The sequence below is a fragment of the Dromiciops gliroides genome, chromosome 3, assembly GCF_019393635.1.
Source record: "Dromiciops gliroides isolate mDroGli1 chromosome 3, mDroGli1.pri, whole genome shotgun sequence".
Classification (NCBI taxonomy): domain Eukaryota; kingdom Metazoa; phylum Chordata; class Mammalia; order Microbiotheria; family Microbiotheriidae; genus Dromiciops; species Dromiciops gliroides.
Window position 1 is genome coordinate 62,446,296 of NC_057863.1, and position 23,953 is coordinate 62,470,248.

General features: G+C 39.9%; 1 protein-coding gene across 1 annotated transcript in view; it reads left to right on the forward strand.

Moving 5' to 3' along the window:
- The first annotated feature begins 3,103 nt into the window (after nt 1-3,103).
- CUL3 (cullin 3) overlaps nt 3,104-23,953 on the forward strand; it is a 102,253-nt gene continuing 81,403 nt past the window's right edge. The window contains 1 exon segment of the mRNA XM_043993344.1: nt 3,104-3,369. Within this exon segment, the coding sequence (XP_043849279.1) occupies nt 3,304-3,369 (66 nt within the window). The 5' untranslated portion in view covers nt 3,104-3,303.

The following is a 23,953-nucleotide window of genomic DNA, read 5'->3' on the forward strand; positions in this document are numbered from 1 at the left end:
AAACGAAGGTTGTAAGAGTTGAAGTGTTGGGGCTAGCTAATATACCTGATCCCTCTGAGCTCTACAGGTCAACTCATCATAGTGAAATTGTAAGATTTTCTGTTATCTTACATAGACCAGGATTTCTTCCATCAAATCAGACAAGCCATTGGTCAAGTAGTTAGCTTAAAACACTGACTATCTTTAACATAAGTAGATTCCTCTCTCTGTCATTTAATAGACATGTCTGCACAAAGATCTTTTCCTTTTACTGGCTTTTTTTTTTCCAATTCTAGATTGTACATTTAAAGGTTGAAGATGAAGTAGCCAGGGAACTTAGCACATTTTGCATGTGTCCCCTACACAGACATGCTGGCAAATGGGGCTGTCATTTTCCTTGGGTTAGTACATTTTCAGAATGAGCAAGAATACAGGCTTGGCATGCATGTGAAATTTTGGCAGCTACTCTTCTTGCTCTTCTTTCTCTGCTAGGTTAGGAGGCAGTACCCACAAGCTTTTGCTATAGAGGTCAGGGAAGGAACAGTTGGGTTGAGTAAGAGGAAGTACTAAGGCTAAAAGGCATTTTCCATATAACTTAAAGATGACATGGTACTTTTCTATAGAAGAAAAAGTCTTCAAATTCATTATCCTCTTAGACTTCTTATGTAAATTGTACTGAAGAGTAGGTCCTATCACCCAAAAGTCAAAAACCTAGATGTAGAAAAGGTGATGGATTTCCCCATGAAAGAAAGGACAAGCTAGCCCATTATGACAAGCTATTTTAGTTATTCTAGATCTAAAAATACATATGTAGACTCAAACGACAGAAGGGCTTTTGAAATATAATAGTCCCGGTTTAAGCAGAAAGAAAATATGAAAATCTGGATTTACAAAACAAATAAACTAGAAGGTGACTTCATTTTACAAAAGGATTCTTTTATACTTCCTTTAGATAGTGAGATCCCCTAATACATTTAAAGCAGGGTTCAATTTTCAAAATTTGGATTTCAATGCAAATTTTTAGAAACAGTCTTATTGCACAATGCAAGGCAAACCAGTAGCTGGGAGAGCAGCTTTGACTTTGATGCTAATGATCTAAAGTCATCACGAAGAAATAAGGAGTGTGCTCTTTAAGTTATACAGTAAAGTCAATAGCAAAATCGATTGCTGCTATAATTTAATAAGTATATAAGGATAGATTTAATTAGCACAAGAATGATCAGTAGCTCCTTCCTCGGATCCATACCATATGAGACTACATGATATTTACGTGGCACCCCTCCCAATCATACCTCATTGTTCCAGTTTTCGGTTGACCTATATTTAGACTCACTAGTTACACACAGGTCTTGCTTCAAGCAACATCCTCATTTCTCAAGTCTTTGTTTTGATTAGCAATGAACAACAACAAAAACAATAATAAGAAAAGAACAAAATTTCTGCAACGTGACCATAGACTAGTCAACAAATGGTTGAAAGCACAACACCCAATAGTTTAGTTACTCAATGAATTAATTAACTCGAGGTAACTCTTAAAAAATATCTGAGCTCACTAAATAGGTCTGATCTAAAAAGGAACTAAAGACAATGTTCTCTAGTTGATAATATGCCCCCGAACATATTGGTAGGTTTTCTGTTTGCAAATTTGAATTTCGGAGGGGCCTTAAATACTCCCCTTGTAAGGCTTGTAGCAAATATAAGAGCAGTTAGGCAAGTAAGCAAAACCAGGAAGTAAAATGGATTAAAATTGGAAAGTAAAACTAATGAGTCTGAGATGCCAGCCCCCCCCCCAAAAAAAACCCAACAACACAAAAGCCCCAAACTTAAAGATCTAATTAAAGATAAATGATTTAGCAATTTTAACTTTTAAAATTATCAGTCATTGTGAACAGAATCTGATTTGTTTAACCTGTAGGTTCCATCACACGTCTACAACTTGATCACATCCGTCTGACTACACTTAATTTAGGGAACTGACATGACTTAATTGCCGTAGCAACTGAAAAAATAATTTTTTTTTTTTGGTCATGGGTCCAGCAAATAACGTTGGGCCCCAAGCCCCCTTCCCTGCACTGTGGCCCTGCGGCTGCTCTGTGGCTAGGGCAGCCCACAGGGAGGTTCGCCTTCCCATCTCATCCTGGAAAGCCTGCCCCCCTCCCCGCCCTCGTCCACCCCCCAACCCCCCATCCAAGCTGACAGCAGGGCAGGTACCTCCTCCCACCCAAACTCCTTCTTCTTCCTGTCTCCCACCCACTGGTCCTTCCTGTTCCATTATGCCCTAGAAAAACAGCCTTCGATGCAGGGATGCTCCCTCCCTGCCCAGGGATACGGCCTCTCCAACAGAGACCACAGCGAGGATCTCACGCCTCACCACAACCAGGGCCACTACTCCCACTGCCACGTGACCAGGACCTCGTTCCGCCCTCCACCAATCAGAAGACACCGCCGCCCCGAACCTGGTCTCGTACTCTCCGGTTTCGAGGACGTAGCTTTCCGCTCCCCGCCCTCAACCCCTCCCCTTTCCCGCCCCGCCCCGTCGGCTCCTCCCACTTCCCCCCAACTCCCCCCGCCCCCCCTTCCCTCCTCCTCCCTTGGCTCATCCCCACCCGCTCCGCCCGCTTCGGCGGCCCCGCTCCGGCCTCGGGCCGCTCTCGCGAGACCAGAGCACCCTATCCCCCCTCCCCCCACGCTGCGGCCGCCTCCCCCTCCCGTCCCACCCCCTACCCCCCTTCCCCCAATCTCTCTTACTCTCTGGCTCTCCTCCCTCCCTCCCTCCCCCCTCCACCCTCTGGGCCGGATCTCGTCTCGCTGAGGCGGAGGAGGAGAAGGAGGAGGAGGCGGAGGTTCGGCCTGCGCAGTGAGATGTTTGTCCGTCGCCGCCGCCGCCGCCATCGCGGAGGAGCGCGATAGAGGGAGCCCAGCCGCGAGTGACGGGCCCGGGGGGAGGGGGAGCCCCGCGGAGCCGCCGCGCCAGCGCAGCCCCCGAGGGAAGGCCGAGCCGCAGCCGCAGCCGCAGCCGCAGCCTCCGGGGCCGGGCCGGGGCCGGGGCCGGAGCCAGAGCCGCCTGAGCCGGGGCCGGGGCCGGAGCCGGAGCCGGGGCCGGGGCCGGGGCCGCGGGGGTCCGGCCGCCTCCCCCACCCCCGTCGTCCCCCTCCCCCTTTTCCAGCCCCGCGGGGTTCGCCGCCCCATCCCGGGAGCCGCCGGCCTCTCCAGCCCGCCCGCCTTCGATGTGACACGGGCGCCCCGGAGCGCGACCTGAAGCCGCCACCGCCGGAGCAGCAGCAGGAGGAGGAGGAGGAGGAGCAGGGGAGGAGGAGGAGAGCCATGTCGAACCTGAGCAAAGGGACAGGCAGCCGGAAGGACACCAAGATGCGGATCCGGGCCTTTCCGGTGAGTCTCTCCTCCGCGCCCGGGGCCGAGGGGCCGGGGGCCCGGCCAAGAGAAGCACTCGAGGCCCCGGGCTGAACTCCCCCCAACAGGCCGCAGGGCCGGCCGCTCCCCCCTCCCCCCACCGCCGCCTCTCGGCCCGCGGGGCTGGAACCTTCCCGGCAACGGGGGAAGCTCGGGGGGTGGGGGCGCCCCGCGGGGGCGGGCAGCGAGGAGGGGGCGCCCCCCGGGCGGTCCCGCAGCTTCGGCCCCCCTCTCCACAACAGCCCCTTCCGCAGGGCCCGGGCAGGGCCGGACGGCAGCGGCCCGGCCGGCGCTCGTGTGCCTGCGCGCCCGCAGGCCCGGGGGGTCGGGCCCCCGCCGTCCCCTGCCCCCTCTCCCGGGGGCTCCCGGCGGTGCTTCATTGTAAGCCTCGGCGCGCGTGTGCGTGTGTGTGTGTGTGTGTGTGCGTGCGTGCGTGTGTGAGGGTGAACTTCGAAAGGGGGATCGCTCTGTTCCCGGAGAAAAGTCCGCGAAGGGCGGCCGGCGTCCCCGGGGACGAGTCTGGGGGCCCGCCGGCGGCCCGGGCGCCGTGACAGGTGCCCCCGACAGCAGCATCTCCGCCCAGAGCGCTCCGCGGACTCGGGCCTGCGCCGGCTTCGCCCGGGCCTCGCCGGCCGCCCCATTTGGGGAGCAGGCTGGGAGAGGAAGGCCGTCCCTGTCCAGTGCCCGGGCCGGCCCGCCAGCTCGGCCCGAGCGGCCCCCATCAGCGGCCGACACTCGTGGGGGCCAGGGAGGAAGGTCCCTGGGTTTGTGGGTTTTCCGGAGGACCCCTTTGAGGCCACGTTAGACTGAGCTGGGATGACAGGCTGCACATGCTTGCTTAACAGGCATCCAGCCAGGCAGACGTTTCTCTGAACACGAAAACTACAGTAATGAAACTAATTATAAACAAAACTCCAGCCGAGTGGGAAGTTCGGGATGCTGCCTTTAAAAGGTGTCTGCACATATGCAGAGTAACTGCAGGAAAGGAAGAGAAGCTCCCCGGAGAAAAAGGCTTACAGGACTTTAACACCTTTCCCAGGATTTTCGTAGACAAAGCTAATGGTTTGGTTTTTTTGGGTGAAGTGCAGGAGAACTTGTGAACCTTTGATCCTTAACTTTTAAAATGCGATATAGGTAGTTGAGAAATGGGGGAGAGGGGAGAGATGACTGTATTCGAAGTTTAGAGGATTAGTTAGTTTGCATTTGTAGGACTTTCTGTTGTGAGGTAGGTGGGGCAAGTATTATCCCCGTTTTACAGATGAGAAAACTGAGGTTCACAGAGATTATGACTTTCCCAATGAAGGAGAGCTATTTCATTGTGGATAAAGGGAGTTTTGCTGACAGACAGTTCATTAAGTTAGTATGAGAGCCTTCGTTAGAGTGTGGAATAAGATCATGGTTATGTGGGTAGATTGTACAGATGTAAAGGGAGGTTAGAGAACTTTTAGTCTAACTTTCTATTACAGATGAGGAAACCAAGGCCCAGAGAGGGGAAGTTATTTGCCCAAGTTCACACAGGTCCCAAGTGGCAAAGCAGGATTTGAACCCAGATCTTCTGACAATAAACATCGTCTCTCCTTTCTACTTCACTTAACAGTCTTTGATGAAATTCATTAGTACCTTTTCCTTGGCGGAGGAAATGGTGCTATACTAATATTTACATTGATGAGATCTGAAGTTCAGTAATGTACTGCATTTAAATGCATGTGAATATTTTTGTCAATCTTTCTTTTAAAATAAGTCCTCAGGATTGATTCTTAGGAAATCAGTTGCTTTTCAATTTTAATATTAAAAGTTATTACAAAATGTCAGATTTTGTAGGATATAGTGCAGTTTCCCAGTACTTACCCTGTCACAATGATTGGTTTCATATTCAACCTTTTGGATACCAACTTGGATTCAGATATATTATTAAAATACAGCAACATTCATATTGATAACAGTCCTTCTATATTAGGGTAAAACTTGGGTTGATCTTACGACTTCCCTTTTGCCTGTGTGCCTTTGACAGTGTTCAAATCTTAAACCTACTTGTTGGTTTTACTTTACCACTCCCCGCAAATTACAGCTCTTGCATTAGCTGAAGAGTATGAAGTTTGGCCATTAGCAAGATTTCTGCCTTGTTGCTTGAAACAAGTTATAGCAGCATCTTGGTCTCATGCTAGTAAAAATATTCTCCTGTTCAGTGTCTGCTATTTGCTGGATCCTCAGGATACAAAGACAAAAATGAAACAAATCCCTTCCCTCCAGGAGCTTACCATCTAGCTGGGAAACAACATTTACATTATAAGCATATGCAAATGCGATTTTTTAAAAAGACTATTCTTTGGGGGAAGGCATTAAATGTAACTTGGGGATCTGGAAAAGCTTCACTGTAGAAGTTGGCACTTAAGCTGAACCTTGAAAGAAGCTAGAGATTCTGAGAGTGAGAGATGCTCCAGCCGTGGATATGTACAAGCCAGTGCAAGAGATGGGATATGGGGTTGGCACAAGAGATGGGATATGGCACAACGGCAGGAAAGTTAGATTGGCTGGACTGTAGTCTACCTTAAGGAGAGTGATATGAAGTAAGGCTGTACAAGGTTAGATGGGGCTAGGTTGCAAAGGACTTTAAAGAGGATTTTATATTTTGTCCTTCAGGTAACAGGCAGCCATTGGAGTTTATTCAAATATATCACAATTGTGCTTCATGAATATTCAATTCTTATACACAATTACTCGTAATTTAAAAGAATATTAAAATACCTTTTTTTCTTTATCAATATCTAGTTCTTAAGTTCCTTGTTAGTGTGGCACCTGTGGCAACACATTAATTACAGATAAGTACCTCTATTATAATGTATTTCACTGATGGCTTACTCATCTTCTGGTATAAAAAATTCGACAGACCTTGTTTTTCTTTTCTTCCTGGTTAACAGCTTTTACTACTTGAACAGCTAAAGTTGTAGTCCCTAGTCAGAAGCAGTAAACGAATAGAATTTCCTAAAGAGAAAATGTGTATGGTCACCTTAACTTTGACTGTAGTCATTCTAAATTAATAGAAATTGGGGCTTTAATGTCTCAGAATTTTACTTCAAATTATTAACTTCCCAAGAGAATTCAGATGTAGAAAGATTAATTAGAAAACTTTTTTTCCAGTTTTAATTTTTTTTCTTTATGGCATGTCTGCTAGCTACTTAATTTCCAGCTCAAAGGCTGATTTATGCCAAAATTTTCAAAACTACTTTGAACATAATTTTTTTAGTACCATCAGTAAAAGGAGGCTCTTTTCTATTTTTGAGCATATATAAATGTGCTCTACACCAAGTCCTCCTGATGGTTTATTGTCATGGTGGTGACCTAGAGTTTTTGAAGGTTGTGCCATCAGAGCACAAACTATGGCATATCCTGTCAAGCCAGAAAGGCTTTCAATTGATCCTAGAGACTGGCGTGTCTCTTTTCTGAGGATTGCCCTAAGTTCAGAGAGGCTCATCTCCAGGTTGGGTTCAGGATGATTAATTTGGGGTATGGTAGCTCTTGTAGGCTCTACAAAATTACAGATGAGTGGTGATCTGTGTTGGTGGAGGGAATACCTACACGGATGAAATTACAGGTCCTTGACGTATTAAAGAATTATAAATAGGATTTTTTTCAGCATTCAGAACATGAATCCAAAAATTACTGTTGCCTGAATTTGATACTTGAGGTTTTAAGTTATTAGATTGCCAAAAACTACATTTCCCTAAGATGAAAAACTAATAAGGATGTTTCGGTGTCTGTGGATTATTTACAGAAATTAAGGGTTTTGGAAATTCTACTTTGTGAACTCTGATTTGAATAAGGTATTTCTTCACATCTTGTTTTGTAAACTATTTTTCTTTTTGTACTTACAGTAAATGCCAGGAAAGCTTATGTAGATAGCTGCTATGTATAGGCTTTGTAACTATAGAAGTTTAGGGAACCGGAACACTACTAAAAGTGTTTATAGCACTTCCTTTTCAAATTGATGTTTCCCTCTCTAGTGAATCCTTTAGAGACCCTTGTTAAGCTTTTCCCATATGTAGGGTCTGTCCTTTAGACAGTTTGTCTGGGGAACTATTCATTGTTTAGTGTCTACCAACCTTTCCTCAGGGGATAAATCACTGGGATGATGCTACCTCCTGGGCTGTTTACATGATGCTTGATTAACAGGTGTAACATTGGAGGGCAGATGGAAGAGTATTTTCTTGTCTTCAAGTTGTCTTGTCTGGGTTTTGTTCCAGGAGGTCAGCAAAGAGGGTGATGGTATTTTTAGGGTCTTCTTTAGTTTTTTTATAAAGACAACAATTATATATGCTAGGGGCCCACATATCGTATTAGTTGTTAGTCATTTCCAAGACTATGCAAAGTCCAAATAGAGAAACTTCTTTGATTCTTGTGTCTTTGATTTGAGTTCATTTCTTTAGACTTAATGAGGCAATGTAGTACCAACAGCTCTGGGTATGAGGGAAGTACTTAACTCAGCTAAAGCTCCAAAAGTCCTAGAGACAGTAAAAGGAATAAGCTTCAAGAGTGATTGGTGGGGTTCAGGTTTCACACCTGACTTTTCAACTTGTGTCTGTCTCCCCTCAGAGAGACAGTTTTCCTATCCCTAAGGGCAAAATTTCTTCTTTAAAGTAACAACTGTAAGGGCAGCTAGGTGGCGCAGTGGATAAAGCACCAGCCCTGGATTCAGGAGGACCTGAGTTCAAATTCCACCTCAGACCCTTGACACATACTAGCTGTGTGACCCTCAGCAAATCACTTAACCTTCATTGCCCTGAAAACAAACAATAAAGTAACAACTGTAGCAATAGCTACATGGAAAGAGAAGAAACTCCTATAGTCAATGATATATAATGTTTATAAATGGAAATTGACTAGATAATAGCTACATAGCTTTTTTAAAAAATATGGAGCATACTTTGTCAAATCCAGTTGGTATGAAAATAAAATTTTTCAATCAATTCTAAATTTTAAACTTTGGAATTTTACTTAGACTGTCTTACCCTAGATATCTTTTGATATCTAGATATCTGTATTATTAGTACTAGTCTGGCTTTAATTGTTGAGAAAGAAAGGTGACATAGATTTGCTTTAAAAATAACGTGCTCTGAAATAAAATACATAAAACCTTCATTAGTCTGGAACCCACAACTTTTCCTACATTAAAATAATTGAAAGTAATTTTTTTTTCAAAAAAAAAAATCTGCCATTTGAGCTTTTTGCTAAGATAACAGTCAAGGCCATAAATTTTAAAATAGTAAAATTTTGCTGAATTTTTTCACACCTAAATCCCATAAATTATAGAATCTGGGGGCTGGAAGAGGCCTGCGAGTCCATCTAGTACAACCTGTAACTGACCACAAATTCTTGCTACAAAATATATGAGTTATGGCCATCTACCTTTTTAATTTTTTAAGACCTCTAAATACAATTTTTAAATGGTATAAAGTTCCAGTAATAAGTTGGATAAAATGTGGGTGTGAAAGAACAAATAGTCATAATTCACATTTACACAACTTTAACATTTTCAAAGACTTTATTCATAACAACTTCATGAGGTGAAGGCAGTGTGTTATTCACATTTTACAGGTGAAGAAATTTCTGTAACTTACCTACAGTCGTCACATGGCCAGTTTCAAAGATGAGCTCCTAGGTCGGCTCCCTCCCAAATTCAATTCTCTTTCTACTATACCACATTGTCAGTGTTGTTAAATAAGATACATTTATTGTACAAGAAAACAAATAAAAATATCACCTAATGAAAACTTGGGGTATTTATTTACACATAATGCTGTCATTTCCTAAAACATTTTAAAACTTTTTTGAAAATGCTTTCAGGGGCAGCTAGATGGCGCAGTGGATAGAGCACCAGCCCTGGATTCAGGAGTACCTGAGTTCAAATTCGACCTCAGACACTTAACACTTACTAGCTGTGTGACCCTGGGCAAGTCACTTAACCCCAATTGCCTCAGCAAAAAAAAAAGGGGGGGGGGGACTGCTTTCAGTGTAAGTTTATAAAAGCCACATTAAGAAATCAGCCTCAATGAAAGATTTGGCATCTTTTAGCATATTTAAAAGAATGCTTTAGGTATTGAAAACTTTTCAAAAAGAAGTACCAAAAGTGTTCTTGCAGCCATTGTTTGAATAAGTATATAATATTGTGTATAGACTACTTTGGAAATAGTGCTTATTGGGATCTAAAAATTCAACAATATTTTTTAAAATCAGTCATTCTAATTTCCACACATTTTATATATGATACTGTTTCGTTTACTAATTGATTGTTTAATGTGCTTTTCTAGGTTATAACTACTTTTTGGATGGGGACCATTCTCTCAATCCCCTCCCCCCCCCCATCTTTTTAAAACTCTAGAACCTATTAGGAGGCAGGAGATAAAGGATTAAGATGTCATCTAATATTGTCACCCAAAGTAATTGGTCCCTCAGTCTCTTTAAAACTATAATGATTCTGATTACATAGGTAAATAGTGGAGAGGTAGTGTACCAGTGAATGTTAGGAAACATTTGAATTAATAATTATGTGAACTTCCATGTAAAATAAAATAAATTTGTTTTTTGTGATCCATAAAGATCCAAAGCCAGTTGTCATAAAGGGATAGTTAACCTGGACTTGTGGAAAAGAAATTTAACTTGCTACCTGAGAAGTTTGCTAGAGCAAGAAGGGAACATTAAGAAGGTATACCCTGGGGCAGCTAGGTGGCGCAGTGGATAGAACACCGGCCCTGGATTCAGGAGTACCTGAGTTCAAATCCAGCCTCAGATACTTAACACTTAGCTGTGTGACTCTGGGCAAGTCACTTAAACCCAATTGCCTCACTAAAAAATAAAAAAAGAAGGTATACCCCATCCCATTATTTGAAAAAAAAAATTACAAACTTAAGATGAACAAACATGGATCTTTTTGTATACAAAGAAGACCAAAAAAAAAAAAAGGTAAAGACTTGAACTTCACTTAAGTGCAGTTTGCTTTTTTTAACACGTTTGTGTGTGTGTGTGTGTATGCGTGCACAGAATATTAATAACAGAATTGCTGTTTGTGCCCTCTTCTGAGCCTTTTTTACTTTTGCATACTTTTACCCCCATCTCCTATCCCCCTGCAATATAATTCAAAACATATCAACACATTGAGCTTGTCAAAAAATTTGTAGATTACTCTGCACCTCTAGTCCATCAACTTTCTGCCAAGAAAGTGCATGGCATGTTTTACTGTCAGACTTCTAAAGTCATATCTGTAGTCTTTCTGAGTTGTTTTTCTTTACATTATTTTGTTTGTTTTTCGGGGCAGTGGGGGTTAAGTGACTTGCCCAAGGTCACACAGCTAGTAAGTGTCAAGTGTCTGAGGCCGGATTTGAACTCAGGAACTCCTGAATCCAGGGCCAGTGCTTTATCCACTGCGCCACCTGGCCGCCCCTCTTTACATTATTTTTGACTGTTTTATTCATTATTTTCATTTTCCTGTTCATGTGTCTTCCCAGATTTCTATGAACTCACATTTATCATTTCATATGATGTAGTATAATATTCCATTACATTCAGATGCCACAATTTGGTCAGCTATCCCCCAGTTGATAGGTAGCTACTTTATTTCTAAATATTTGCTACAACAACAAAAAGTGCTATTAGAAATATTTTTGTGTATATGGATCATCCCTTTGGCTTTGAACTTTGGGAGGTATATGTTGATCAAGTGATGTTGCTGGATCAAAGGTGGAAGGTAAACTTAGCTTAGTGGATTCTTGGGTTTACACCAAATGTTTTCATAATACATAGCTACATCAACAATGCATTAATGTACCAATCTTGCTACAACAGTTGCCTTTTTCATGGCTTGTCATCTTTGTCAATCTAATGAGTGTGAGATAGAACTTCAGAATTATTCTTATTTTGCACTTTTCTTATTTGGACCATTTTTTCCCCCAGAAAGTTGTTGGTAGCTTCTGTTTCTTTTGAGAATTGTCTTCATATGTTTGGACCACTTAAGTTTTGGGAAATTGCTCTTATTCTTAGGTATTCATATCAGTTTTCTATATTACATATCTTTAATATCAGACTTCTCAGAAAAATAAGCTACAAAGATTTTTTTCCCTTCTGTTAACTGTTTTCTTCCTGATTCTAACTATATGGTTTTGTGCAAAAGCTTTTCAATTTTATGTAATCAAAATTGTCCCTTGTATTCTATGACCGGCTCTTTTCCTTATTGAGTTAAAAATTCTTCCCTTAGGTATTGTGGTGAAACGTACTTGTTATTTTACAAGATAAACATATAGCCCTTTAAGGTTCTTTATTTAATTTTTCCCAACTAATAAGCATTTCTTTCTTTTTTTCCCACTCCCAAAAGAAAAAGAAAACCTTTGTTACAAATACATATAGTCAAGTAAATCAAATTCCCCAAATTGGCCATGTCTAAAAATGTCACATTCTATATATTTAGTCAGTCACCTCTGTCAGAAGAGGGTAGCTTCTCTAACATCTGTCTTCTGGAATCATGATTTTTTTCATTTTGTTGATCGGAGTTCTTAAGGTGTTTTTTTGTTTGTTTTGTTTTTTGTGTGTGTGTGAGGCAATTGGGGTTAAGTGACTTGCCCAGGGTCACACAGCTAGTAAGTGTTAAGTGTCTGAGGCTGGATTTGAACTCAGGTACTCCTGAATCCAGGGCGGGTGCTCTATCCACTACGCCACCTAACTGCCCCAGAGTTCTTAAGTTTTTCAGAGTTCTTCCCTCCCCTATCCCCAGTTCTGTTGTATAAATGATTTATCTGGTTATGCTCACTTAACTCTGCTTCAATTCATATGTCTTCTCAGATTTCTCTGAAACTCCCTTTTCATTAATTTGTAAAGCACTATGGTATTGCACTACATTATTTTTTTTCCTTCGGGGCAATGAGGGTTAAGTGATTTCCTTAGAGTCACACAGCTAGTAACCTCAAATGTCTGAGGCTGGATTTGAACTCAGGTTCTCCTGAATCCAGGGCCAGTGCTCTATCCACTGTGCCACCTAGCTGCCCCCCATTACATTAATTTACCAAAATTTGTTTAGCCATTCCCCAATTAATGAACACCTTTTTTTCTTTCTGCAGCTATTTTGGTATATATGGAGACTAATCAGTGGCTTTCTTGGGGCATAAGGCCAGTAATGTAGAATATGGTTCAAAGGCATAGACATTTTAGTCACTTTATTTTGCTTGTTTCCAAACTGCTTTCCAAAATGAATGTGCTGTTTCAGAGTTCATCAGCAGCGTCTTAATGTGCCTGTCCTTCACCTCACTCGTTCCTAGTTCTTTGCCACCATAAGAAGAGCTGCCCGAATTACTTTTGTATGTGTGAGCGCTTTTCCTCGTTGATTCCTGACGGTGGGGGCCTGCTGATGGCCAGGTGTGTATGGACAGTCTGGTAACTTTTTGGACACAGCTCCAAGTTACTTCGGAGAATTGCTATGCTAATTCACACCTCTACCAACAGTGCATTATTGATGCGCCTGTTTTCCACAGCCACTCCAAAAATTTGTTATTTTCCCTTTTTTTCAGCTTTTCTTAATCTGCCGTATGTAAGGTAGAACCTCAGAGTTACTTTAATTTTACTTTTTAAAAATTATTACTGAATTGAAGTATTTTTTAATTTGGTGTTGGAGGGCTTGGATTTCTTCCCCTGAGAATTTCAAATTTGTGATCTTTGACCATTTATTGATTGGAGATTGCATCTTATTCTTATAAATTTGAATTAACTCCTGATCTAACTTGGAAATAAGAACTGTTAACAGAAAAACTTCCTGCAAAGATTTTTTCCCCCTAATAAACTATTTTCCCTTCTAACCAAAACCATTTAACTACAATTTTTTTCCTAAATAAGGTTTTAAGGTTTATAAAATCTCCCAGCAACCCAGTGGTGCATTTTTTAATTATCTTCTTTTTATCATATGAAAAAACTAAGACTTAGCAAATATGATAAGAGTTGTGGATAGTCCCACAGCTTGTGTCAGAGCCACGTTTCTAACCCTAACCCTAATGTCTTCCAGTATAGGGCTCTTTCCACTTTATAGAAATCTTGTAACTTGTCAAAGTTTCCTCTTGCACCTTTGAAAAAGGAAAGATTTCAAGAAATCTACTTAAGAAAATAAATTGCTTGAGCACAATGTTTAGAATGATGTTTCAATGTACTAATTATAGCCTGGTAGATTCTAGACAGGCAAAGCCACACTGCCAATTTCTAGCTACTGTGGTTTTCGAAAGCATAAAATTGCATTAAAAAAAAATAACATAATTAATATTGACTTGTCCATTAATTGTAACTGATATTTTACTTTAAATCTGTTTCTAAGCCCAATATTGATAAGTTCTGAAAGTCTAATTTTAGAGATTTTGTTTTTAAAGACTAGATCACGATTTCATTGGTACAGGAACTCTCTCGAAAACTTCTTAAACCATGCAGATTTGCAGTTTAGAAAGTTTTCTGTGGAAATTTTGAGAGGATGGATGACTTGTCTAGAGTCAGACAACCACTATGTATCTGAAGTGTGATTTGAACCCAAGTTTCCTCTAAGACCAGTTTCTCCATTATGCCCTGTTGCCTGTTCTAGAGATAATTAAGGGATGTGTTTTTTATTGTAAGGAGAAAATAAATATTCTACATAATGAATAATTATTGAAGACATCCAGTAAGCATTTATCAAGTGCTTACAGTGTCCTAAGAACTGTGCAGGCCACTGGAAATAGAATTACAGAGTAAAACAATCCTTAATTGCAAGAAGCTTGCATTCTGAGGAGGGAAAGACAAAAATATATATAGAGAATAAATACAAAAGAAATAAATACAGTATAGTAGAGGGAGAAGAAACCAACAGTTGCAGGTTTGAGTAAAATCAAGAAATGCTTTATGTCAAACATAGTAGTACTTGAATGGACTTTTTTTTCTTTTTCGGATAATAAACATTTTTATTTAAAGTTTAGAGTTCCAAATTCTATCCCTCCCTCCCCCCCCCCATGGTAAGCAATCAGATTATAGCTTATACGTGTGCAATTATGGAAAACATTGCCATATTAGTAATTTTGTATAAGACTACCCAAATAAAAGAGAAAGATGAAAGAAAATGAAAAATAGCATGCTTCAGCCTGTGTTCAATCAACATCAGTTCTTTCTTTGGAGGTGGATAGCATGCTTCATCATTAGTCCTTTGGGATTGTCTTGGATCCATGTATTTCTGAGAATAGCTAAATCACTCACAGTTCTTGAACAGTATTGCTGTCACTATGCACAACATTCTCCTGTTTCTGCTCATTTCACTAATACATCAGTTCATATAAGTCTTTTCAGGCCTTTCTGAAATCATCCTGCTTAGCATTTGTGATAGCACAGTAATATTCTGTCACAATCGTATACCACAGATTGTTGAACTGCTTTTTAAGGAGGAAAGGAACTTTATAAAGTGGACCTGAGATAGTACATTCCGTGCCGAGGTGAGGAGGACGGTTACAAAGGTATAGAGACAGGAGTGTTGCATGTGAGGAACAAGAGAGAAGGCCAATTTGGCAGGATTGTAGAGTAAGAGTAAAGAAGGAATGTATAATGCACCTGAAAAAAGATGTGTTGGTGCCAGGTTGTAAAGAACTCTAAAAGCTAAAGAGGAGATTCTGTTCTATCCTAGAGGCAATAAGAAGCTCCTGTAGTTTATTGAGTAGGGGAGTTGTACAGTCAGATCTACACTAAATGAAAATAATTTTGACTGAAGTGTGGGAAATGAAATAGAGTAAGGAGAGACTTGAGGCAGGAAGAATGGGATGCCTTTGCAATCTTGGAGAGAGGTGATGAAGGCCTGAACTAATGTGCTTGACTTTCCCTAAAAATCATACCCTGTAGGTTAAAATTTTATTTTATCTTTGGTAATATGGTGCAATTTGTTTTTTTTCCAAGAATATACAGGTAAAATATGGATCATGAAAGAAAAGTTAAGTATTTAATGAACGTTATTTGTGGCCATATTGACTCATACTTTTTTCTAAGGTACTTTTAAAACACATTTTTTGATCAGAGAATTTTAAAGGGGCAAGAGAGACTTTAGCTATTTAGTTCAATCTCCTCGTTTTAAGGATGAGGAAACGGGGCGGGGGGGGGGGCAGAGAAGTCGTTTGCCTTCACACAGTTGGGATTGAAATTCAGGTCTCTTAACAGATTCTTTTTTTTTTTTTTTTCCTTCCTTTTGGGGGGGGGCAGGGCACTGAGGGTTAAGTGACTTGCCCAAGGTCACACAGCTAGTGTCAGATGTCAGAGGCTGGATTTGAACTCCGGTCCTCCTGAATCCAGGGCCGGTGTTTTATCCACTGCACCACCTAGCAGCCCCCCCTCAACTGACTCTTAATCCATGCCACCAAATTTAAATAGAAGACAGAGCCATTCATTGTTCATAATATACGAGCACATTTATTTTTTAAAAAGATATCTAAGTAATAATCATAATAATCACAGCTTTTTTTGATAGTATGAATATAGTAGAAAAAACACTTGATTTGGAAAGCTGGGTTCTTTCTAATTGAATTCTTCACCAAGTAGCTGTATGAATTTGGGCTGATCACAACGTCCTTGGGTCTCATTTTCCCATGAGAAGATTGAAAAAAAAAATCTCTTCTTCCTTAAACATTGTATGCAAGTTACTAATAAATGAAAGCTTATGAATTCTAGTGTAGCTAGATTGTCTAATTGTAACCTAACCTCTCTTTTTATACTCTATAAAGTAAAAATGTCAACTTACATAAAATTTGTAACCATTATATCATAATTTGAGGGACTTAAACGATCTGATCTGATAGTGCTTTGTGTTATTCTCTATCCCAGTTCCACCCTACCAACTCCCTGCCTCCTGAAAAAAGATCCTTTCAAGAGAGAGAACTAAATATTTTAAAATTTATAGTATTTCACACAAGCTCATGTCCCCTCTCCCATGAGTTTGTGAACAAAGTAGTGGGGTTTTAATTTGCTAATCATCTCTTAATCATCTCATTTGGGAGTTTATTTTTCATGTTAGATTTTTCACTATAATTTAAGGGAGTCCAGTTTCATCTGTTGTTAAAAGACCTTTTAATATCAGAAACAAAGCTTCACAGAAAGAAAAAAGTGTAAATTACACTTTGGCTAACTTTAGTTCTACTTTCACATTTATATTTGATTATTGCAATTGATCATAAAGTAAATTTTTCTCTATCACTTTCAGAACTTTCTGAACTATTTGAATGTAACTTTCCTGTTTTGTCTTCCCACCCTAAAGTCCAGGTGGGTGTTGGAAAAAAAAAATGCTTCTTCACTAGTGTTTAGGGAATAGCATCTTGAGAAAATCTAAACAGATCTCCAGTTGCATGCATACAAATGACAGACTCTAGCTACAATGTTGATCTAATAGATTTACTTACCAGTCAGTTTTCCAAGTAAGGAAACTGTTAAGTGCCTTTGCTTTGTTTTGTTTTTAACTTAAACTTTTTTTTTTTGATGGAAGTCTTATCCAAGGCATATTTTCTGAGGCTTACGTATTGCCCTGACAAACAATATAGGCAGTTTCTGGGATACAAGCAAAGCCTCCTTAATGGACAAGAGTGGGGTCCTAAACCCATACTCTTTACCCACCTTCACCTCCCATAGAGGACCATCCCCTCCAATCCTTGCCATCTTGTTCTTGGTGAGAGGTTAAATGCCAGGCACTATTCTTAGAGCTAGAGTGTGTGTGTTTCTAGGGGTTTGGGATGTATTCTTGTATCCAGAGTTTCAGCTCAAATTATGTCCCATGGTTTTTTTAGCACTTTAATTCTACTTCATATTGAACTGATATAGGAGAATTTATAGCCTTGTTTCTATGGGAAAATGTTTCAAATTGGCAAACAATCTTAATACTTAGAAATTCAATCTACTCATAAATGTGGGACTTCTATATGGCAAACAATTTGCTTTGTTTTGTTTTGTTTTGTAGGGCAATGAGGGTTAAGTGACTTGCCCAAGGTCACACAGCTAGTGTCAACTGCCTGAGGCTGGATTTGAACTCAGGTCCTCCTGAATCCAAGGCCAGTGCTTTATCCACTGTGCCACCTAGCCGCCCCCTATATGGCAAGCAATTTAACATTTTATAGATGATTAAGATAGATCATCATGAACATCAGTTTTGTTGTTCTTTGATATCCTCAGGAACTATTGACTTGTTCGGCTTAACTTAGCCTTCCACTGAATTCCCTGTTTCTTTATTATATATTTTACTCTGTATATATTAGATTTCACTTTTAGTGGCAAACTCCCTTTCTTCTCTTCTCCTTTTACCCTTCCACCTGCATTTCAACATAAGTGGAAAGTTGCCAGGGGAAATGAGATAACAAGAATTGGTAAAGCCACAGATTTAGCTCTACATAGAGTTATAAGCCAATAAATAGGCTTGGGTAAGGTTTTTATCTGTCCTTCGGAGTGAAATACATTCTCTATGAAACCTTTTAAGGTATGTAGCAATGTTTTAGATGGATATGACTATATTTGCTGGATTAAAAGGGGGAAAGGGGTGAAGATTTAGTGGTATGTTAATTAGACTTGTCCCAGAAGTCTCTACAACACTGCATTTCATTCTTTTTAACAAATATTTGACTGCCTACTACGTGTATGTGTGATACCCCCTACTTTTAAGGAACTTATTGTCTAGTGAGAAACTTAGAAGATTGTCCAGGGAAGTTATTTGTAATTTTGTCACTAATCAAAATATTGTCATTCTTTGGACTTCTTTACCAAAGCAACTTATTTGAGGTTTAGGACTTGGATTTAAGCATCAGTCACTTTTCTTTTTTAATTTGCTGTAGCTTTTTTCTGATTTTGTCATTTTGAATTGCTTGGAATCTCAAATTCTCACCCTTTTCCCCCACCCACCACCTTCTAAATTTCTTCTTGTAGCAAATTATTCACAAGGGACTAAAGACTTCTTTCTTGTCCTTTGTATGCTGTGGATATGAAGAATAAAATTCTTTTCATTTACATTTCAGTGTAGTTCACTCAGTCTTTGAGCAGTATCATCAGAATGTGTAAGTACTGTACATTTATAGTATGCAAAATCAGATTTTTATCTGTTTTGGTTGTGCATTTTGTGAGTAGTTCAAATAATATTAAAAAGAAGAAAAATCAGAGGTTCCTAAAGATTGTGTGAGCAGTTTTTCATAATTGATTTTGACTTTGGGGTACAAAATATGGGCACTTGAGAAGGTGTGTACTTTGTGGAGATCAAAATGAGGGGCTTGTCTTAGATTCAAAGAGTATTCTTAGTGAATTTAACGACATGCATTTCTAGTAATTAGCGACTACTATAGTTTGTTCTTGCACAGTGGATTTACTTTAATTTTTTCTTTGACTTTTTGATTAAAGATACATGAATCTCATTTATAGCTGTCTGCCCGAATGCTGGGACTCAGTTCCATGTGGCAGCATAGTATATTAGAAAGAAATGCAGGACTTAATAGGTCTGGGTTTGTGTCTTAGTTCTGCCATTTACTAGGCTGGGAGGGAGCAGTCATTTATTAAGCACCTACTACATCGTGCTAAGCACTTTACAAATATTACTAGCTTATGGGAGCATTGGCTGACCATTTAACATTTCTTTTCCCTCATTTTTTAAAAAGGGGGACTGGAAATACTGGTCTTAAAGTTGCTTTGAGGAAAGCAGACTACAAACTAAAGAACTATGTAAAGTGAACTATTAATAATAATTTTTGTTCAAATTACATCACAATCAGAACACTCAATCTCTTGTGCAAAATTATTCTAATGCAATCTAATAATAGCTCTCAGTGTTTGAGATTATTTAGGTTTAGGCACCATCAATTCTGTGAGGTTTTTCTGAGTTAAATATTTATAAGCATGTCTGTAGTTGATGAGACTAGGAGTTGAATGATTTCGTTTAATCCCTTAACTTTCATCAGCGTTTCATTATTGTGTTCTGAAAGTAGGTGATTGAGTGAGGCTATTATAAAACATATTGATTATTCTGCCAACAATGCTGGCCAGCAATGCTGGAGTGTTCCATTTGATACCAGTTATGAGTTAACCTGGCAAAAGTAGCTATCTAAAAGAATTTGAACTTGAGGCTTCATTTCACTGTAGGTTCAAATTTTATTTCATAGAAACACTTGATCTAGTCAGGAAGAAGAATCCCTAAAAATAGTGCTTGCCATGCAATTGATTTTGTAAATTTCTTAACCATTGGGGAGGAAAGAAGAAATGTGGTGCTGATCACCACAAATAATAAGAATGTAATTAATATTTTAGAAAACTGCATTGTTACTGGGTTATTAGAGTAGTTTTAAGTGAGAAGTGTCAAACACAGCCAGCACATTCAGCAATACACCCCAGTGCAGCCTGAACCAGATTAAGATGTACTTGGGAAATATTTAACAAAAGAAAAAAAAGTTAACAGTATATTTGAAAACTAAGTCAGTATGCAAGGACAGAGATGCTTTATGTATGGCTTAGTGGCCCTTTTTTTCTATTTGATTTTGACACCACTGGTCTGTGACATAATGTGATTTCTTAAATTTGGAAATTTATGTGAGATATTACCTATTTATTTAACAGTGGTTTTTATTTTTGTATTGTTAGAATGCTGAGAATGTTCATAAGTCCAGTAAGTTAAGCAAGCCAGGGATTTCTCATTTTGTCTGCCTTTTTTTGTGTGTGTGAGGCAATTGGGGTTAAGTGACTTGCCCAGGGTTACACAGCTAGTAAGTGTTAAGTGTCTGAGTCCGGATCCGAACTCAGGTAGGTACTCCTGACTCCAGGGCCAGTGCTCTATCCACTGCGCCACCTAGCTGCCCCTATGTCTGCCTTTGTTTTTAATAGCTGCATCCCACTTTCACGAACTCCGTTACATACAAATATGAATTTGCACAACAGAAAGTTAGGAAATTACTGTAAAAAGCTTTGTTGTTCGACCATATAGTAGTTCCTTTAAATATCTTCCCTAATGAATTTTAAATGTTTCAAATGTTTAAAAAAAATAAACCAAACACTTTTCAAGTTTATGTTATGCAAAGTGAAGTACACCTATTTAATGCACAAGAAAGCGTTGGCATGGAGTCTTATGTGGCACAAAATGTGGCAACTCTTTGAATATACCTTTTTCCAGATGAAAAATCATAACACTGGTAACTTTTGCCTCCTAGTTTATTCACATGGATACTGGTAAATTATGAGCCTTTTCCTATTAGTTACTTCTTATCTTTGTCTTTTTAAACTCTGTAAGAATCTGGCCCAGACTGGTTTTTTTTGTAGTGAAAACAGCCTGTTGTCTTTCTGTATTGCTATAGCTGTACAATATTTTGTTTTTTTCCTATGTTATGTTATGTTATGTTTACTGAGCCCCTGTATGAAGAGTTCTGGGAAGTAATTTTTTATAAGAACCAAATTTAAATAAGAGACAGCTCTACCCTCAAGGAGTCTTTAGGGTACAGTAGAGGGAGGAAGCACAATTGAAATACACAATATTTACTATAAGTGTATTAGAAAATTAGAAAACAATAAATGCCTGGTCTTAGGAAGATTAATGAAGACTTACTTCCTTGAATAAATGGCATTGGAGAGAGACTCAGAAAAATGGATGGGAATTCAGCTGGTAAAGAAAGGGGAGAACTTTCCAGTCATAGAGAAGGCTTGAGGAAAGGCCCTACAAGGACACATAAGTATGCTAAGGGCCAGAGATTTCAAGGTTGGAGTCATCAGTAACAAGCAGTGAGTTGAGAAGTTCACTGGTATAAGTAATTATATTTTTTAGATTTGTTGCTGTGGCTCAGTATGTGGCATTTAGAAGCTTTGATGAAAAGTTAAACTTGATTTCTAGTACTATGTTGGCATACTGATTCTAGGAAAGAATCTATATTCTTTACAACTGATTGCATTGGCTTACAAAATTATATGCAATATTCAAAATGTTATTTGAAATTATATATATATATATATATTTTTTTTTAAGTGAGGCAATTGGGGTTAAGTGACTTGCCCAGGGTCACACAGCTAGTAAGTGTTAAGTGTCTGAGACCGGATTTGAACTCAGGTACTCCTGACTCCAGGGCCGGTGCTCTATCCACTGCGCCACCTAGCCGCCCTGAAATTATATTTTTAATAAACATTTTTATTTAAGGTTTTGAGTTCCAAATTATGTCCCTGCCTCCCTTTCTTACAACCTCACTGAGGGTAAGCAGTCAGATATAGGTCATACATGTGCAATTGTGTAAATTAGTCTGAAATTATATTTGTGAAACTTTGTTTGCTTTATGCCATAGCAATTCAGTTCAGTTCTTCACTTCCTTAAAATACCTACTGTGCAAGAAAAAATTAAGAATAAGACTAGTGGGGCAGCTAGGTGGCACGGTGGATAAAGCAACAGCCCTGAATTCAGGAGGACCTGAGTTCAAATCCGGCCTCAGACACTTGACACTTATAGCTGTGTGACCTTGGGTAAATCACTTAACCCTCATTGCCCTGCATAAACAAAACAAACAAACAAAAAGAATAAGACTAGTTCCTCAGTACACAGGTTCATAAAAGTGTAAGCAAAGTAAGGTCTGAGGGATGGGAGAGATTCAATTGGGTAGGATCTCTGAAAGTATCTCAGAAGAATTAGTATCTGAACTTTAAAGCACTGGTAGACAGAAACCCAACAAATGAAGAAAGGGAGATGGAGAGGGAATGGTTAGAAAGGTAGGGAGTGTTGTCTCTCAAGTTAAAAGTATTCAAATAACAGTGGTCAGCAGAGAACAAGGAGGATGAGAATGTTTAAAAATTCATAGGATTCAGCAATTAGGATGTTTAGTCAATTAACAAGATTTATTACTTGTCTGTTATGTGCCAGACACTATTCTAGGCACTTGGGATTCAAAGATACATGAAGTAAACAAGATTTATTAATTACTTACTAAGTGGCAGGTACTCTGCCTTCCTCAGCTCTATAAGACTGGCCCAGACTTTTTTTTTTAATTGAAAAAAGCACCGGAGTCTTTCTGTATTGTTATATCTGTAGGATATTTCTTGTTTCCTCCATTATATTACATTAGGGGCAGCTAGGTGGCGCAGTGGATAAAGCGCTGGCCCTGGAGTCAGGAGGACTTGAATTCAAATCTCAACTCTGACACTTCCTAGCTATGACCCTGTGCAAGTCACTTAACCCGAGTTGCTTTAAACATCCTAGTCCATCTCCAGTCGTCCTAATATATATCTTCCCATTGGGCCCAGATGGCTCTGGAGAAGAGAGAGTTTGGTGACCTTGCATAGCTAGGCTTAGAGTAGTTGTGAATAGTTCAGTGATCTCCATTGGATGGGACAGAAGGATCTGTGGTTAAACAGTCTCAAATGGTATTTAATATTTTTATCAGTTATCTAGATAAAAGGATAGACATCATCTTCATTCAATTTGAAAATAACAAAAATGGATAGCTAATGCAGTGAGCAACATATTCTGAAAGGATCTTTGACAGGCCGGAGGAGGATTGGGCTGAATCTAATATGACTAAACTCAGTAGTTACAAAAAAATTCAATTTCACAAAAATAAGAGTGAAGTGAAATGGGTAGACAGCAGTTATTCTGAAAAAGATCTAGGGGTTTAAGTGGACCACCAGCTCAGCATGAATCAAGACTTGGATGTGGCAGCCCAAAGCAACTTTATGTGATCTTGGGCCATGTTGAGAGTACAGGTACACAGGTGACAGGAATTGGGAAGTGATAGCCTCACTGTCCTCTCCGCTCTTCAGACCTCATCTGGAGGGGGAAGAGATTTGAGATCAGGCTTTAGAAGAGTGCAGGCATGGGATGATGAGTCTTGTACCACAGCAGTGACAGTATCAGAGGAGAGAAGGGGCATATAGGAAAGGTGCTACAAAAGTAGACTCAACAGGACTCAGCAAATGATGGAATATTGGAGGGGTGGGGGCCAGGGGCATGGTGAGAATGAGTGAAGTATCAGTCCCTGACTCAAACAGCTTATGTGTACACATAAAAGTATGTACACAATAAATGTATACAAAATCAATTCAAGGTAATTTGGGGGGGTATTGGTGCTATCAGCTGGATCAGGAGAAGCCCCACCATGAGATGCTATTTTTGCTAAGCTTTGCAGGAAACTAGGGGTTCAGTGGGGTAGAGGGTGGAGGGGGTGAATTCCTGACTTCTGGCATGCTTGGCCAAAGTATGGAGATAGATTACTTGTGTGTGAGGAAGGCAAAAAGGGCTAGATGGGTAACACAGAACAGTTCTAGAAAGGTGGGTTGAAACCTAAGCTATGAAGGGCTTTAATGAGAAACAAAGATGTTTATATTTGATCCTAGAGTTAATAGGGTAAACTTTGAGAAAGCAGTTCCATTAGAATAATGCTGAGAATAAAAGCTGAGGATATACAGACCATAAATGTACCTTGGGGAAAACAGCCCAAATGAAGTACAGCAACAGATAATTGTGAGGAACTGCAACTGGGTGATTTGAAAATAGAATTTCTAAGTTCAAGATCTTAGAACCGGCATATGTAGTTCCATGAGATAAGTATAAGGGGTCACT